This window comes from Pyxicephalus adspersus, chromosome 2, assembly GCF_032062135.1.
Source record: "Pyxicephalus adspersus chromosome 2, UCB_Pads_2.0, whole genome shotgun sequence".
NCBI lineage: Eukaryota > Metazoa > Chordata > Amphibia > Anura > Pyxicephalidae > Pyxicephalus > Pyxicephalus adspersus.
Window position 1 is genome coordinate 122,663,234 of NC_092859.1, and position 17,837 is coordinate 122,681,070.

At 36.3% G+C, this 17,837-nt stretch overlaps 1 protein-coding gene across 1 annotated transcript; it reads right to left on the reverse strand.

Moving 5' to 3' along the window:
- Nucleotides 1-14,870: 14,870 nt before the first annotated feature.
- LOC140322174 (beta-1,3-galactosyl-O-glycosyl-glycoprotein beta-1,6-N-acetylglucosaminyltransferase 3-like) lies at nt 14,871-16,299 on the reverse strand. The gene has a single exon (XM_072398782.1). The coding sequence runs from the start codon at nt 16,288-16,290 to the stop codon at nt 14,989-14,991; it is 1,302 nt and encodes a 433-aa protein (XP_072254883.1). The 5' UTR covers nt 16,291-16,299; the 3' UTR covers nt 14,871-14,988.
- Between the last annotated feature and the right edge of the window lie 1,538 nt (nt 16,300-17,837).

Below are 17,837 nucleotides of genomic sequence, written 5' to 3' on the forward strand. Positions count from 1 at the left end.
CATTGAAGGGATGCATGGTTCTCTTTTTTTTCCCTTTACAGCAGGCTATTTCATTCTATCTCCCACCCGCACAGTGCGAGATCAGGTTACTTAGCCGGAAGAAGAAAATAGATCGGGGAAACATAGGAAATGCAAGTGCCCAATCCCTCGCTAGACAACGAGCAGAGAGGAAGGTGGAGAGGGCTGGATATGACAGCTCCGCGGGCCAATTGTGGCCCGTGTGCCATAGGTTGGGCACCCCTGTATTAGACCAAACTAAAAGCTGAATTGGCTACCAGTATCTAGTGTCAAGCTCAGAGGCTATGGGTACTACCATTTTTTAAAGGGAAATATATGATACCGTTTATTTGATATTCGTTGCATGGATTTCAGAATTTCATTTGGGTTAGAACAACTTTTCCTAGTTTCTAAACTATCAGCATATACCCACTGTAATTTTGTGTCCCACAGTGAATAACGATAACACAGTAAACAACAATAAATCATTTGATATGAATTCCCCAATGGTATTCTTTTTAGATTGTTTACAAAGCCAATCCAATGTGCTATGCAGAGATGGATATATCAGGCTTTTAATGTTCAAAGATGAGCCAAGTGTAATAATGTTTAGTGGAGAAAAATTAATTAAATAAAGCAGTCTAATTAAACAGTGTACACACCTAATCATGCCATTTCAAACATGCATGGCCTGCAAAACTGGTTTGGCTTTAAAAAAACAAAGGGTATCATTATTGCCATTTTACACCTATGACAAAGTTTGGAAAAATGGTTGGGTACTGGGCTGTGTATGTTTTTTAACTCTTTTTAAATAGTTAAATCAGCCCTAAAACTACAACACCACAGATCAGGAAAAAATTTTTTATTCTTTTTTTAACTAATATTTAGCTTTACAGGGTCCGACAATGTCCAAATATAAGATTTAAGATCCCTTAATAGTATATCTAGTGCAGGCTGTCCCTGTGGAACACAATGACTTAACTGGACGAAGTTTCTATCATTGTGAATGGTTCAGTTAGTCCAGAAAGACTATAAAACCCAGCCGCCAAAGACAGCTCAGGATTTAAATTAGGCTGCCTTTAAAATCCTAAACTAATGAAGATCATTTCAGAAAAATGGCCTTTGGCATTTCTCTTTTTAAAAAACATGCTATGCAACTATTATATATATTTATGTCTGGAATATTAAATGGCAATGTAAATAAAAAGTTCCTTCCTAGGAATGACTTTCTATTTCCAAATGAACGCTCTCACAACTTAGCAAATATCTTTTAACCCCCCAAGCATTCTAATTCTATCAGTTTTTTTATGCAAAAAGTGATCCTATTTTTTTGCATAGAAATTTTTGTTTATTTTGTGGGCCTGTAATTCTTAGTTATATTTCTTAATTTCTTAATTATATTTATTTATTATATTATAATCATAAATTATAATATAATACATAATTATAAACAATAATTTTAAAAAATAATGAAATAATAGACAACAATGTAATCTTAAAATAAAATAAAAAAATTAAAAATGTACTTTTATTTTTATTTTTATTTTTATTTCATGTTGTGTGGTGTTTTTGCACTGTAAAAACCATTTAAAAGCAGATTACATTGTAATCAACATGTTTTGTTGATGAATAAAAATAAGCTTTTATTTTAATTAGTAATATTTACCTAAATGAGCCAACACCTTTTCTAGGTAACAACTTGGCCATCTGCCACCTCCTGCAGACTTAGAACAAAAGAAAAATTCATGTGAAATGCTCATTGACATTTAAACCTTAACAAAAGTCTATTGATTGGCCATTAAACAACAACACACTGTCTATTTAAAACTTCCTGTGCACAACTGTCTAAAATTGTTTACCTTAAAATGAACTCAATCACAGTGCCTACATTATTTTTTTATTTTTTAGGCGTGGGTTTACAATGACAGAAATAAACTATAGCACAACACCTATACAAAATTCTACATGCCCTGTGTAATGCAATCTCTTACTCTTTCAGAACAGGTTCAGAACCCAAACATTTACACTTGCCACCCTTTGGGTGCCAAAAAAGAAGAGAGCTTTTTGCCTTCCTACTTCTTACTTCTTTGGTAAACCAGATTTCAGAGGACCTTCTATAGATAGAAAAGGGGGGCACACACATACCCACACACTTTCTGCCCTATTTCCTATCCATGAGAAACCCACGCCTATTAAAGTTTATACATTAAAAATGCCTTTGAACAACTGCAGAAGTATTTGCATACAATTGTTTGCAAAAGCTTGCAAAAAACAACCATTTTTCCTAAAACCGCTCCAGGACACCTAGCTGTGTACAGTTAATAATAAAGTGAATTTCTGAGATCGAATAGTCCCATTATCATATAGCCAAGAGATTTGATGTGATTTGATGCCAAATAAATGATAATAATGCATATGCATTTGAAATTCACTGCATTTTTAAACAAGCAAAATTTGCTCCAGATTGCCCAATGAATTTGAATTTTTAAATGAGAATAGAGCGAAACATTTGACTTTCACTGGGTGAATTTGCATGAGGCAGATTCACCCAGGTAATGTGCAGGTGTATATTGTATAGAGAGACCCCATAGTATATTCTCTACTTATCCAGAGTTGGCTGTCTGTGTATATCAGAATAATTTCAAAAACCATGTCCTTCTGATAAAGTCCGGCATCTGCTACAGGGTTCTGCTAAAAGCACAAAATTTTCTTCTACTGCTCACTTTAATTGAACTTTATAAGACTGGGGGAACAGATGCCTCAACAAAATACACATATGTGAGTTGATGCCAGGTTATTCTGCAGGTATAAGAACCAGAAGCAAATTTTATAAGGGAATTCATTAGAATGCACTATATTAGTTTATGTAAAGACCAACAAATGGATACAGTGGAGCTGACCTATTAAAGCTCTCCCAGGCTGGAGAGAATACAATTTTATCTGTGAAGCTGGGTGATCCAGCAAACCTGGAATTGATTTCTTAAAAGTGTTTTTCTTTTTGCTAGCAAATGTTTTGAATCCTGGACCCGATTTATTCCAGGTTTGCTGGATCACCCAGCTTCACTGATGAAAGTGTATTCTCTCCAGCCTTGGAGAGCTTTTATAAATCAGGCCCAATGTGTTTTATTTGTGCAGATCCATGCTTGTCCTGAAACTTACCTGTCCTGTATGGCATTTATCAGAGCACATAATTCTTGGTTTTCCTTGAAATCATGTTTCAGCAAGATAATGGGTTTTTTGTAACAGGCCCACATAGTCCACATGTTATGATTTTGTATATTTATTTCCAGCATTGAAGCATACAGTGTGATCACTGAAAGGTTAGCAGTTGCTTTATTCAGCTTTTTTGCCCCACACCTCTACCCACTCTACCCTCAGCTCTATAACTGTTATTCCTTTTTGTATTGTAATATTGTTATTACGGGTTTCCCTAATTTTCTCTACTTTTTTTTGCCTTAACCATATTGCTACCTCTGTTACCAGTTCTACCATGTTATTTGCACTGTTATTGATACTTGAAAGCTTTTTGTACAGATTGACAATCGAAAATCCAGCCATCGATAATCCGGATCCTTCAGTTTCCCGGCATGAATTTCAGATCGCATTTTCAATACAGGGAATGCAGTACACTGTTTGGCCACTAATGTTTTGCTGGCGCTGTTCTGCAGAAACAGCTGTTAGGTCTTGCTTGCTGCACTAAATACACGCTGAGATGTCTCTGCTGCCTGCTCTCTAGAACCGTGCCAGGTGTCTGCGGTTCTGCAAGAGGAAGACTGGCCTGTGTGTGGAGGTAAGTGTACCTTTTAAAAATCCAGAATTTTCAAGAATCCGACACACCTCAGGTCCAGAGTTTGCCGGATTTTTGAATGTCAACCTGTACTGTTGTATGAATCTTTATTATTGTGCAAGTCTTATGTTTTATTTTCATTTACCTATTCTCAATAAAGCATTTTGAACCATAATTGTTTTTTGAACAAACAATATCTCTGGATTTGCAGAGTAAGATGTTTTTCTGACAATCATATTGTATATATACCCCCGTCCTATTGTGTGTTACTTTCCCCACCTCCTAGATTGTAAGCTCTTCAGGGCAGGGTCTTCTCCTCCTCCTGTGTCACTGTCTGTATTTGTCTGTCATTTGCAACCCCTATTTAATGTACAGTGCTGCGTAATATGTTGGTGCTATATATATCCTGTTTATTATTATTATTATTATTAATATTATTATTATTATTAATTATAATAATAATAATAATATTAATAATAATAATTTTGCATACTGGTTGCTAGTTTTATATATGTTAAATATCCAGAAATTCCATAGGTTAATATGAGATATTCCTATAATATAGGTAGAGCAGCACATAAAATAACACTTATGTATGTGTACACAGTAAAAATATTTTTTTTAACTCTTACATGTTTCATATATAAAATACTCTTTAAAGGAGCAAACATTTTCCATCTGTAATGAAAAGATCTGCGTGCAGTCTATAGGTATTACCACTTGTCCTGCATAGCAATATTATGATACTTAATGGGCATGATGTCTTGATGTTTTATCCCTGGAAATGCTGATTTAAAAAAAAAAAAGTTTTAGCTTAATATCCTAACAAACTGGGTTTTGCCATTTGCAACAAGAAACCAGGAAACATTTTGTGTAAAGGAATGAATGGGTGAACATTATGGGGAATGTAGAGAGTGAATAAACATTCTATTATAGTTATAAAAAAGACAAATAGTACAGGAAAGTTATTTTTTTTTTGTTAAAAAAATATGTTAAGAGAATTCTGACATATGAATATTTTGCATTGCAAATTTGGGAAAATCTTTTATGAAGCTGATTGAACATTGCTTGAAAATGGGTGAAAATCGCAATTTACATAGAAAAATTAGAAAATATGGCAGTGTCACCAAACATCAGTAAATTCACGGACAGCCCATGAAAAACTAATAAAAAAATGAGGCTGTTCAGGATTGAGATTTATGTGTCCATTAAAAACATTACTGTTTTTACCCCGTGTCTAGTGCAAGTGTGCTGCTATAATCCACTAGGCTTTGTAAAAGGAAATCCTTCTATGATCTGAGCCCTCCCTACTCCCCGAGACAAGGAAAGCAAGCAAGAGAGCAAAGTTTAAACACAACATTCCTGCACCTATACACATACATTATATATATACATATATATCTATTCACATATATCTATAGATATCTATAAACAATCTTGAGGTGAAACACTGATCAATAAGTTAATAAAAGTTAACTCATAAATGTGCTCAAAATTAAAAAAAATATGAATACTTTTAAATGTATTGGAATTCAAACCATTATCAATTATCCACAAAATGCTCAACATTTGAGTAAATAAGGCATAAACAATGATTTCCATTTTTCCTTGAGAAAACGCTACTAAGATCTTCCCAATTCGTTTTACTGTATTGACTTTATCAGGAGCAGTACCAGCACCAGCACCATGCTAACCTTTATACACATTCTTTATGCTACATTAGCCCTAACAACACAGAATCAAGTTTAAAATGTTTATTCACACTGTATGCAAAACTAAACTTTTGAAAAAAAAATATTAGTAAGCATTTTTTTCATGCAGAAAAAATAAACTATTATTATTAACTTTAGTATCAGTTTTACCCTGCACAATACACAATGTTAACAAGCCCAAACAGAACTGACGCATTCCCTTTCTTCCTCTGCGGTATAAGTCATGTTAGGACACTTATTGATATATAAATATATAGTGTAATATAATAAAAATGGCATTAGACTTCAATTAGGCTTTTAGTAATTCAGCAGCTGTTAAGCTTGCACGTATTATTGCACAGGACACGTTCATAAATATGTATCACATCACGTGGGCCAAAAAGTAGAATATCTGCCTATTTAAACTAATTTAGGAGAGCCAAGTCTTTTCCAAATTTGGAGCTAACTTTTGTACGGTAATCAGTATTTAGTGCCTGGTGTTAATGCACAGATTATGGAGTAGATGTAAGTGATCACAATAAATAATAAAGGTTTTTACTGAGAAAAAACTAAAATATTTAACACAATTAAACAATAGTAAACAGTGGTACAGGACAGTAAAAGAATTTTCAATTCCACCTTACAATATACAGTTATCAGACCATAGTAATGTTAATTCATCAAGTACATATTAGAGCTCTATTGAAATAACAAGTGGTACTGAGAGTGGAAGTCCATAGCAAAGACAGCAGCAGTCCTGAGATTAAGGCTACGTACACACGTGCAATAATTATCGATGGAAACGAACGATTAACGACTGATTGTCCGATAATCGTTAACAAAAAAAGTGAACGACTGGCCATGATGATGAACGAGGAATGTCGCTGAAAACTAACAACTGTCCCGGCGGATCTGATTGGGCGACGATCATTCGCTATCAATTGTGTGTACGGTCAGTCAGTGATCGTGGATGGTTCTGAGCATAGCTCTGGTTCCTCCGGTACACGTCACTTCCTGCATCATGCAAACGATCATCTCTAGCGTGTATGTATCATCTTTGAGCGATCGTATCGTTACAGCATGTACAGAATCGTGCACTATACGTTCATTTAATATAACGGTGAATAATCGTTGATTGGTCATTAATCGTTTGTTTTCCAGCAATAATTATTGCACGTGTGTACGTAGCCTAAGAATATCCTTCCTGAGACTAAAGCTAGCTACACACGTGCAAAAATTATCTTTAGAAAACGAACGACTAACGATTATGCATGATTATGCCCGATTATTTTGAACGATCGTATTGTGCACAATTCTGTACATGTTGTAACGATATGATCATTCAAAAATAATCCACCATTAGTGTACATACGCTAGATACGATCGTTTGAATGATGCAGGAAGTGACATGTAAAGGAGAAAGTGTTCTGCAGAAACATCCACGGTCACTGAACAACCGCACACACAATAGATAGTGAACGATCCTCGCTCAATCAGATCCGCTGGGACGGTCGTTCAGCGACAATTCTCGTTCGTCTGCGTCGTTGTGCACTTTTTTTGTTAACGATTAGCGGATGATCGGTTGTTAGTTGTTCGTTTCCAACGATAATTATTGCAAGTGTGTACGCAGCTAAAAGACGATCCACAAACATATGAAAATTGCATATAAAAGAAAGGAAAAAAAAGAGACTGGGGGGGGGGAGGATGGGGGGTAGATAAAAAGAAAGAAAAAGGGGAAGGTAAGTGCATAGGGGAACAAAAATAGAACAGTAAGAGTGTATGCCGTATCCACACAAAAGAAAAAAAAAAACAGAAAAAGACTTTCAATCAGTAGTACATAGAAAACTTGGAATGTAACAATGAAGAAACAATGAAGAAATAACATCATTTAATAACATATGTCTGTTGTAACAATACTAATAACTGCAGAGCTGGACTCTAATCCTGGCTGAGTATTTCAAGGTATTGAGACCTATCCCTCAATAGGATCCACGGGGCCCAAATATCTGTGAACAGTGAGGATGTATCACGGGTGTCATGATAGCTCTCTTCCACAGAACAGAGTTCATCAACCAGTTGATACCAGCATTTCAGCATTCCTTCCAACAACGTGGTATTCAGTGATCATAATAATAACTGTCTACCCTGACAAGTATGGTTGCTGAACATTTTTTTTTAACCTGGTATTAAAATTCTGATCAGACTTTTTTTTATATAAGCTTATTAACATCCAAGTTCAGTCTTAGGGCAACATTAGAAGTGTATTCTGATATAATGCAGTTGTTAAGGATAAAGGAAAATACAATGTAGAGTTAGTAGGAAGTTGTCTAAAATATAGGAAATAATGATATATTATCTATATATAAAATTGGATGTATGTATGTGTGTATGTTCCACCATCACTCGAAAACGCGTGGAGACATTTCAACCAAACTTGCTAGACATATGACTCGGACTCATGTGAGTGCACCATCTATCTTTGTACAGCACTGTGGTATATGTCAGAGGTATATTTGCATCTATCCATGTATGTTTTTGTGTATGTATTGCTCAGCACGGCTTTTTTTTTAAATAAGTATGCATGTTTAAGTTATAATTAAAAATATAATTATAGTAATATAAATAAACCAGTAGCCTATTAATCATGCCTAATTACCAGAATAATTTACTGTTTTGCTGTCAGTGCAAACCTATCTTCTGCCTAACATCGGTGTTTAAGCTTATATACAGGATTACAATGGTGTTATTAGTTTTACATGAAAAAAATGAAAGGCTTATAAAATAATAACATTTAGAATCATTTCTTAGCCTTTGGCACAGGCAAGAAAGGTCATAGGATGGATATTGGACTGCTATTTTTGCTCTGATGGGGTACATTTTAGTTATTATAATAACAGCAAACACACCTATCCTAATGAAAACTCAATAGATTATTACTAATGCCCATTTCCAAAGATTTGAAACACGGGGTGAAAATCTATCCCATGAATTTGTAAATCGGTCCATTTAGGATTTATGGTATTGTACTTTTTTAGAGAACTGATTTGAGGAAACATGAAAGAACTTCTTTGCCAGCATGGGTCCCCATCCAATCTTTAGACCAACTCCTTGCATTTGGTTACAAACCTGAGAATAACCATACCCATCTTGTGCAGCTATTCTAAAGAACTGACACTTTTGTGGTGATAGAAGAACCATCCTCTTTATAATCACCCCAACATTGTGATGTTGACAAATATATGGACAGATCTTAATCCATACATGCATCTAAAAACACAGTAAATATTATTCCTCCAATTAATTTTGCCAGTTATATATTCTTTGTTGTACTTGATGGTATTTTTGTTGTTTTTATCTTTTGAAGCTAAACCTCTGTATGCCGGTTGAGCTTCTCAAATGCTATTCATATCAATCATTATATTGCACTCCATCCCCTACCACCATCATCTCTACTTCTGCTACTTCCAGGTTTCCAGGCATTGTGAAACCACTTTAGTTTCCTTTAGAGGAGGAAAAGCAACCATACTGACAAATGAGGCTTGTCGTTTTCTGGAACGGAATCATAATCCAGGGCCACTGCAATCACAGCCACAAATGTGTGCACAAAACGGTTCAATGGAAGTGGTTGCGACTGCAACTGGACCTATGGCATAGCATTGTGAAATGGCCCGTAGTGGCAAATTCTGCTAACCAAATACTAACCCTTTTTTATTAGTAGATTGCAGTCATATTTTATGCTTCATAATAAAAGTTTCCTTTACACGGGTGTTCAATACTAACTTTGTGACAGTCTGCCCCATTTTCTATGCATGTGTCTGCACTGGACTGCCATTGTGCTGCAAAACAATCAAAGACACAAATTCCTTTTTCCTTATCTGCATAACATAGATTTATTGATGTATTTTGCCTGCCTTTGCCTGTAAATGAAGTGTGACTAGATGTAAATGACCTAAGAAACATGCTGCTAAAAAACAGAACAGCACAATCTCCAGGAAGTAACTGAACATTTTTATATGTTGTACAATGTCTGATTGAGTCATTGAGTAAATTACATAGAGAATCCTGTAAAGTATAAATCTGCCTAATAATCATATTTGCAAACTAATACTGAGATATATAAATAGTTATCTGCAATTTATGGTGGCAAATTACCAAACACTTGGAAGAACCAACAATCTTTGCTCAGACTTCACGGCATAATAAAAGTTTGTCCCCCATTACACTAGATAAAATAGAAAATGTCCTATGAACTGAATCATGCACATATGCACATAATAACTGATAAACACTAAGGTTGGCCATATACGTAACTAAAACAAACTACGAACAGATCATAGATTCAGTCATTTCCAAGAATCATTAACTCATAAATTATTGCTGAACAGAGCAAAGATTTATTTGTACATTGTGTCCTATTGCACCAATTTTTTAACCTTTTAACCGCCATTTTAGTTAGTGGCTTGCAAGTGCTCCAGGCCAAATTATTTTAGTAAATGTTGTTTTTTATTATTTGTGACATTTCCTTGCTACTAAATATTCCACGGTGACCTGTTAGTGTATTATACCAATGTGGGGAAATCATCTTTTAGAATTTCATCAATGTGTGGACATTTTGAAAACAGGGTTGTACACACAGCGCCACTTTTGATTTGGCACACACATATCTAAACTCTCAAAGATTAGGCCTCAGAGGTGCTGTAGGGAGATGTAGGAGGTAGTAGGAAGAAGGGTAGGCAGTGAAGCAAGTTGATTTTTATAACTTATTTGATTGGCCTGAAAAAATGTATCTAGGGAGAATACTAACAAGGCTACTGCTATAATGTGTATTTATGTCCACTTGTCACTAGGGGGCAGTCAGCTGACTGCTGGATCCTCTGACAGGAGGAATAATCAAAGAATTCCAAGCATTCACATCAATACGAGTTAAGCTACGTACACACTTCCAATTATTATCGTTGGAAAACGAACGACGAACGATCCTGCACGATATATACGAACGATCGTATAGCACCGATCCTGCACATAGAGATAACGACACGATCGTTCGTAGATATTGTACACACAATAGAGCCTGTGTTTGCGTGGGCGGAGTCACGTGTGTTTGCGTGGGCGGAGTCACTTCAGTCCTGTCACTGTCACGCACGGAGGAACCACACGGAGGAACCACACACGGAGTCACCCACCGCACCACGCGATTCTGGTAAGTAATTGGTGGGTGGCTTATTTGCGGGGGGGGGCTTATTTTTCATTTTTACCTAAAAAGGGGGGGCTGTCTTATTTGATGGCCCTGCCTTATCATCGGGGAAACACGGTAGTATGTTGAATCATGTGTATTTATGTTTTTATTTGTGTTGAATTATTAAATAAATATGAAATTTTAATATATATCATGTTTATGGTGATTTGTAGTAGTACCTTCAAAGTCCCGGTATCTCTATACATTACTCCAATTTGGAGTTGAAACTTCTCACTAACATGACACAATAACACAACCACAGCTTTCTCTGAGGGAACTGGTTGAAATACAAATTGCAAAGTAGATCGAATGTAGTGTTGCACAGCATAGAGCAGCCCTTTCAACCTTTCTACCACAGAGGATCCCTTGAAATAAATTTCAGGACACAGGAAATCCTTGAGTAAATGAATTCATTGATGGTGAGAGTCAGAAAAGAATTTCCTTAACAGTGTCAGTTAAAATGCCACCTATCTAGACAGATAAAAGTTCACCTGCATCATCCTACTGGGTCTGTCTAATGGTGTTCAGTCTGGAACTATGCAGGCACCATCAGATGGAACGTCAATCAGTAAGTTCCTAACAACCACTGTAGAAATGTTAGGGATCCACTGAACCCTAGTTAAGAATAGCTGGTAAAATCTTTCCATAGACATTAGAAAGTCTTAACTAAGAAAGTATGGGTTACTGAAGGCCTGATTGTCAAATGAAAGAAGCCAGGTCCCAATCTGTCCTGCAGGCAGGTGAGAGGGATCTACAAGGACCCCACCATGTTCACCCACACTTCCCCTGCACTCTGCATATATAATGGCCATGTCCAAAAGTTTTGTTGCAGTTTGTGTCCTCACTGGAAGGAATTTTCAGCTGGTTCCTATGCCAGGAGAAATAATAAAGACCACAAACCTGACAGAGGATCTATCCCTTCCCCACTCTGTTAAAAAAACAAAAAGTTTTAGCTGGGGTGGAATGCTTTTGCTTTTTAATATTTTCCTGTTTTCCATTTATTATTTTCTCAGTGCTGAGGGAGCTTTGTTCTGTTCTAATCACACGATGAATCCCAGTGTTGTGATAAAGCCAAACATTATGTAGACCAATCATACAAAGTAGGAAATAAGGTGGTTTCAGGGAGCTGTCTGATTTAGAAAATTATAACTGGATGTATATCGAACTTAAAAACATTTTACTAATGCTAAATTACAAAACAAAGGTTTTCTAGCAATTGTATATGGTATGTGATACCATCATTTTAAATCAGTGTGTCACCATCTTTTAAGATGTGTACAGCAGCAAGAATTGTGGAAAATGTGCATTCCAAATATGACTTACCTACAAAATAGTCCGTGTTTGCAGACAGCCGCAAACAAGATGAAATCCCTGCTTTTAGGACTACTGGATTATTGTGGTTTCCCTGGTTCATTTTATTATTTATTATTATTTATTATTATTAATGTAATCTTCGAATACACAAATCGTTTATCGAGAGGAAGAAATCAACACAGCTTACGTTTTTACAGAACAGAAATATGTAAACCGCCTATACTTAAAAACATTGTAGAATGTTCACTTTACAGCATCTCATCGCATTATTCTGTTCACACTATAAGAATAATGAGCTGTCTGGTATTGAGTATTTATCAGCATGTACATTTTTAGGACAGCTACTGCAAGCAGATGATTAGCTTGACATAATTATTATGTGATTTAAAAAAATAGAAATAAGTCATTTTTTTGTTTGCTTCTGTTTTCAATCCATAATATCCCTTTACAATGTGTTGTTGAAAGTGAACTACAGGCACACAGCAAAATATATAAAAGCTGGCATAAAGTGTTCTGTTTCTGATCTGCAGTGATCCGTGTCTCTGTCCACCCACTCCTGAGATAGCTGAAGCCCTACCATACCTAGGTTGGTGCCTTTACATTTCAATACTGGCCTTCCAATTTGTAGTTTGGTAACCTCCCAAACCTCAGCCTGTGATTGGACTGTGAAGAAGCAATAGTCTAATGATGGGTTTATCCCTGTCCCTGATGTTTTCTCTGTTCCTTTCCTATGTGCACTGCTGCACACCTTACCATATTGGTTCACACTGTTATTAGAAGAATTTAGCTTTAAAGTATATCTGTAGGATAGAAGGGATAGTTATGCAGCAGTTCTGTGCGTAATTATACTGAAAGCTAATTAAAGTATTTATTCTAATGACTAATATAAATTATCTTAAGTGGAATATAGGTTATTACAATGTAAATCAGGGAGTTTATGCAAGGTTTACTTTAGAGCTACTAGTGCAGTTCACAACATGTCATTCCGTATAACAACACACACATCTGCTTCTGTCATTGATGACTAATGTACCTACCCCAGGTTGTGCAAAGGAATACCACTTATTATTTCATGTGAGAAGGATACACAGGTATGTATGATGAAATTGATTACTATTGTAACCCCTTTATTACCAGAAGTACTTAAAACAATTCCAACCACGCAGAATTTTGTACATCTGGTATGTAACAGTTTACTTAGCAATATCAATTTCCATTCTATACATACAAAATCTTACAATATAACATATAATATAATTTAGCTGATCCATCTGTGATACAATGAGGAAATGTTTTAGTACGTCTCTTTCATATTTTTGCTGTTTGTCCCCAATATGAGGAATAAATACTGTTTGTGTAGGCTTTAATTTTTTGACACGGGTTATTGGCTGATAATCACGTCTACATAATAGGGTGTATGTATTTTCATGCATCATATTTTATGTTCAGAGGCCATCTCCTTATCTATAAAAGTAGAGTATTTATTATGTAGTATATTGTGTACTGTAAAACCGGCGCTTCAACTCTGCTTTAACATGTAACTTTAGTTTGCTCAGAGAGTCTTAACCTTTAGTTATCACCAAGAATAAGGTTATGAAAATGTATTGTGTTTATTGGTTGATTGTAAACTATACCTTTCCTGAAAACAATCAAAATAGATTTAGTAATAAGACCTAACTTTAGACACTTAAATATATATGTGGCTTATTTTTTCTTGTAGACAGATTTGCATACAATGATATTTGCCTCACATCAGGGATCTGTTGTCTACCATCTAGAAAGAAAATTGCCACAAGAGATAAGCAGGGAGAGGTCCAACCAGCCACCATGTCATCATGATGAGATGTGGCCCCTGGTCCACACTTTTATGTCAGAGAGCAGAGGACCACTGGCTCTCATTAAACCATGGAATAATGTGATGCACAAGTGTTTATAAACATAATATTTAGGACACTGCAACACATGATAATGCTTTGAGCAAATAATGGCTAATAAATGTGTTACAAATAATGTTACATATCTGTTTTTTGGGAGATTCGTAAAGTGAACTGTCTTAACATACATTCTTTGATACAATACACAAAGATGTCAAGGTATGAATCCACCCTTATATTTCTGGGATAAACTCAATGTTGGCATTATATGATTAACAAAGAAAAAGCTAGTTATTAGTGGTGTCAAGGTAATCAAAGCCCTTGGTGTCTGCCAACCCTAGAAAGTAAAATATAAAAATAGAGCAAACAGTGGGGTTTTCTGGCAAACAGTGTAGTATTATTGATGGGTTCTCAAAATAATACAAGTAGAAGAACAAAACATATAGCTTACAGAGTATTGTTATGGCCATACCACACATGGCTCTGGACAAAATCCAACTAATATATGTCTGTTTGCTCTATTTTTATTATTTACAGGACATGGTTAGCTTTACCTTAGTTACCTATTATCTTATAACAGCTTTGTGGGTCACAATTTATTAACTAAAATGTCACATGGTAACGCAATTCTGAAAATATTGCCCTGTGACCTGTATCATGAATTTATTCAAATCTTACATGCTTTGCTGCTATGATACATTTCTGCTCTGCAATTTAATATTCTTTGTGCAGCACAATAAACTTTGCAGAGAAGGAATATACAGACAAATTATTTGTAAGTGTGTTTAGTACTTGGTTTGCACATAGGATATTCTTCTGTTAAAATGTAAGTGAAAAGCCTTTCAGCTGGTAACTAGTATTTAAACCTTTCACAATATTTTCTTTTTCTAGACAAGAAGCCTGCTTTTGGTTCATATGCCCATTGCTAAAAGCACATTGCTAAATGAGCCAAAGAATAATATAACATACAATTTTGGGTGACTTTTTTTTTAATTAAATACAAAATTTTAAGATATAAAATGCATTAAATAATTATAGTGCAATACGTAATGTACATTATAAATAGGGTTAACAACAGATCAGTATCTGTTACATAAAATGCCCATAAAAAGTTCTGAACCTTAAATGTTCCTCCAAACACTGAATTACATGATCATCCACCTTTGGGTCAAATTTATTGGCAAACAAATGATGCTGCTGAAGCAACCATTGGAGATCCCCAGATCCATACACACACACATCTCTTCTGTGTTTCCCAGTACATTCAGAATAAGGGGCTCCATGATTTATGTCTCCTTCATGGCCTCCCCATTTCACCAACCTTGCAAGTGCAATCAGGTCTGATGTGTCATATTTACGGTGCTGGGGGAACGATCCAGGAATCCAGGGAACCCTGTGAAGTGAAGCCCAGAGAAACTCATCTGGACTGTATGTATCTTTTGCCCAGTTCATAAAATCTCTTGCAAAGTCTGTTACAAACAACGATTTCACAAATTCTCTGGTGATCACTATATATGCATTTCCACTGTAAATAGGTACATTTAAGGGTGGTGGATCTTTTCTAACATCAGTCCTCACAACATAGTCTTTAACTTCAAAGTGGTATTCCCATCTTGCTTTTTTAGGTGCAGTTGGTGCTTCAGACTCCATGCTGTTTTTCCCTCCTAATGACTTTAAGGCTGTAACTATTTCAGCATTAGTCTTCAATGGGAAATCTGCTCCACAAGTATTGATAAAGTATTTCCACTCTACAGTACTGTTCAGGAGGTCTTCCATACAGTTTATATCAGCTTGGACACGTGACCATGAAGCATATACCACCGACTCCAGCTTGGATGCTACAAACACATTGTCAAAGCAAGAAGCTATGGCTCGCACAGCCTGATGAAAAGTGTCTGGGGATTTACGATCTACATGCACACAGTAAATATTTTGAGGAGCATAAATTGATCTTAATAGTCTCTCAAACATCTCAATGTCATTATGGATCACCATTGAAAAGGCAATGGGGTAATTCCTTTCTTCATTGCTCATACTAAACAGAACATACTTCTTCATCTTTTTAAATGTTGTGCAGTCTTTGGTCAGTTTGATGTATTCTGTATCATTCGTCATAACTTTTCTTTTTTTAATATCCAAGTTATCAATCAAAGCCAGTCTTACCTCTTCCAAGTCACCTTCAATGATTTTGGCACAGTTCTTACTACCACTGGCTGATAAGTTCAAAGCCTTGTAGTAGTGATCCCGACAGTGCTCAATATTCAGATCGCCAGTTTGAATGGCAGTATCCAGGTCACAGCCCGAGGAGGTAAATTTTAAGATCATGATAAAAAAAAAGAAAATGCACCCACAAGCCAGACATTGGTTTAGTTTCAGCTGTCGCAGCTTCATCCTAAAAGAGTTGTGCATTGTCATTCAAGTTAATCTTTACTGAATGACTGAGACAACCTAGTGGGAGGCGTATGTAACATGTGTAACTGGAGGATGACTTACTAAACCAAGCAACTAATAGGCAGCAGGTAATGTTATCTTTAGGACAAAACCCGTTTGCCCTGCTTTTCAGGTTTCCAGCTTTTATCATTTCTTCATCCAGCGTTTCAATTCTCATCTGCTTTATATCATTAGGTTTTTACAGCCTTACATTTGACTGAACTAAAGTGATTTTTTTCAGGGATTTGGTGCAACACTATGAAAAATAAGTACAATTGGACTGCTTAACATTTCCCGCAAAAGAAGAATAAAATAAATGAAAGTGAAGATTTATAAAAAGCAATCACATCACAAAAAATGCACCATAATACCATAAAAACAAGGGGTTTTTAAATAACTATTGCAGATTGTGACCTGTTTAATAAACAATACATGTTTACTCATTGTTTACAAACTGAAATGAGGACGAATACTTTAAAAGAAAAATGAAATGGGGGGAATATACTGTAATGCAGTGGTCCTCAATCTTTTTGGACCTTTGGACCAGTAAATGCATAAACTCCAGACTGCGCATGCTTGGGGAGCTGTGTGTCACTTCCCGCAGAGTGATGTCATGATGCCAGAGCCTGCCCACCGCCCTGAGCTTGGGATCCGTACGGGGGACATTGTCCACGGCTGAGGCTGGGGCGCCCCCCCAGTGGGGTCCTTCCCCTTACCCGGCTGGAGGTGCACTGGCCAGAGCCGCATGACCACCAAAATTTTCTTACAGACCGCAACCATATATGAGTGATTGTTAGGATTAACATTAACTTTGCTGGATGAATACTAAGGTACACAGCAGGCACATTCCTATTGGATTGTGACTGATATTCAGTACAAATTCACTTTTCATTAAACAAATCACTATCTGAATTGTTGGTGGGTGGGTGGGAAATCCTTCTTCCCTCAAAAAACTGTCCCTCACTTCCGTTGGATCCACTACTTAACCCCTCTACTCTCCTCCCCTTTACCTCTGACTCGGGCTCCCTTAACCACCCCCTCTTTTCTCTCCTCCACTTACACTTAACCCTTACCACACTTGCTGGGGGCTGCCTTTGCACTCCTGTCATGCCTGCCCTATGCCTAGTCCCCTGCAGCAGGCCTCCCTTGACCAGGGTAGCTCAGATCTTAGCCCCCTTTTATCCAGTATTTACTCCTACCCCCCTTTAACTCCCCCCCCACTTATCAAACCTTTTCCCTGTATCAAAACCTCTGCTCATACTTTCCCGTACTTAATTTTTCCGCAGCTAGAATTTTCCACACCAAAACTTTTTCCGCCCACTGAAAACTTTCCCACACTTCTTACTTACTTACTCTCCCACACCCCCCATTGCTTACCAGCCTCTGCCCCTTAAAAACACACGGACACCTACTTGGGATAAAATGGCTGGCAAGCAGCCGTTTAATAACAAATATATATACTTTTTTAACTAACCATAAATATCAATAATAACTTTAATAAATAACAT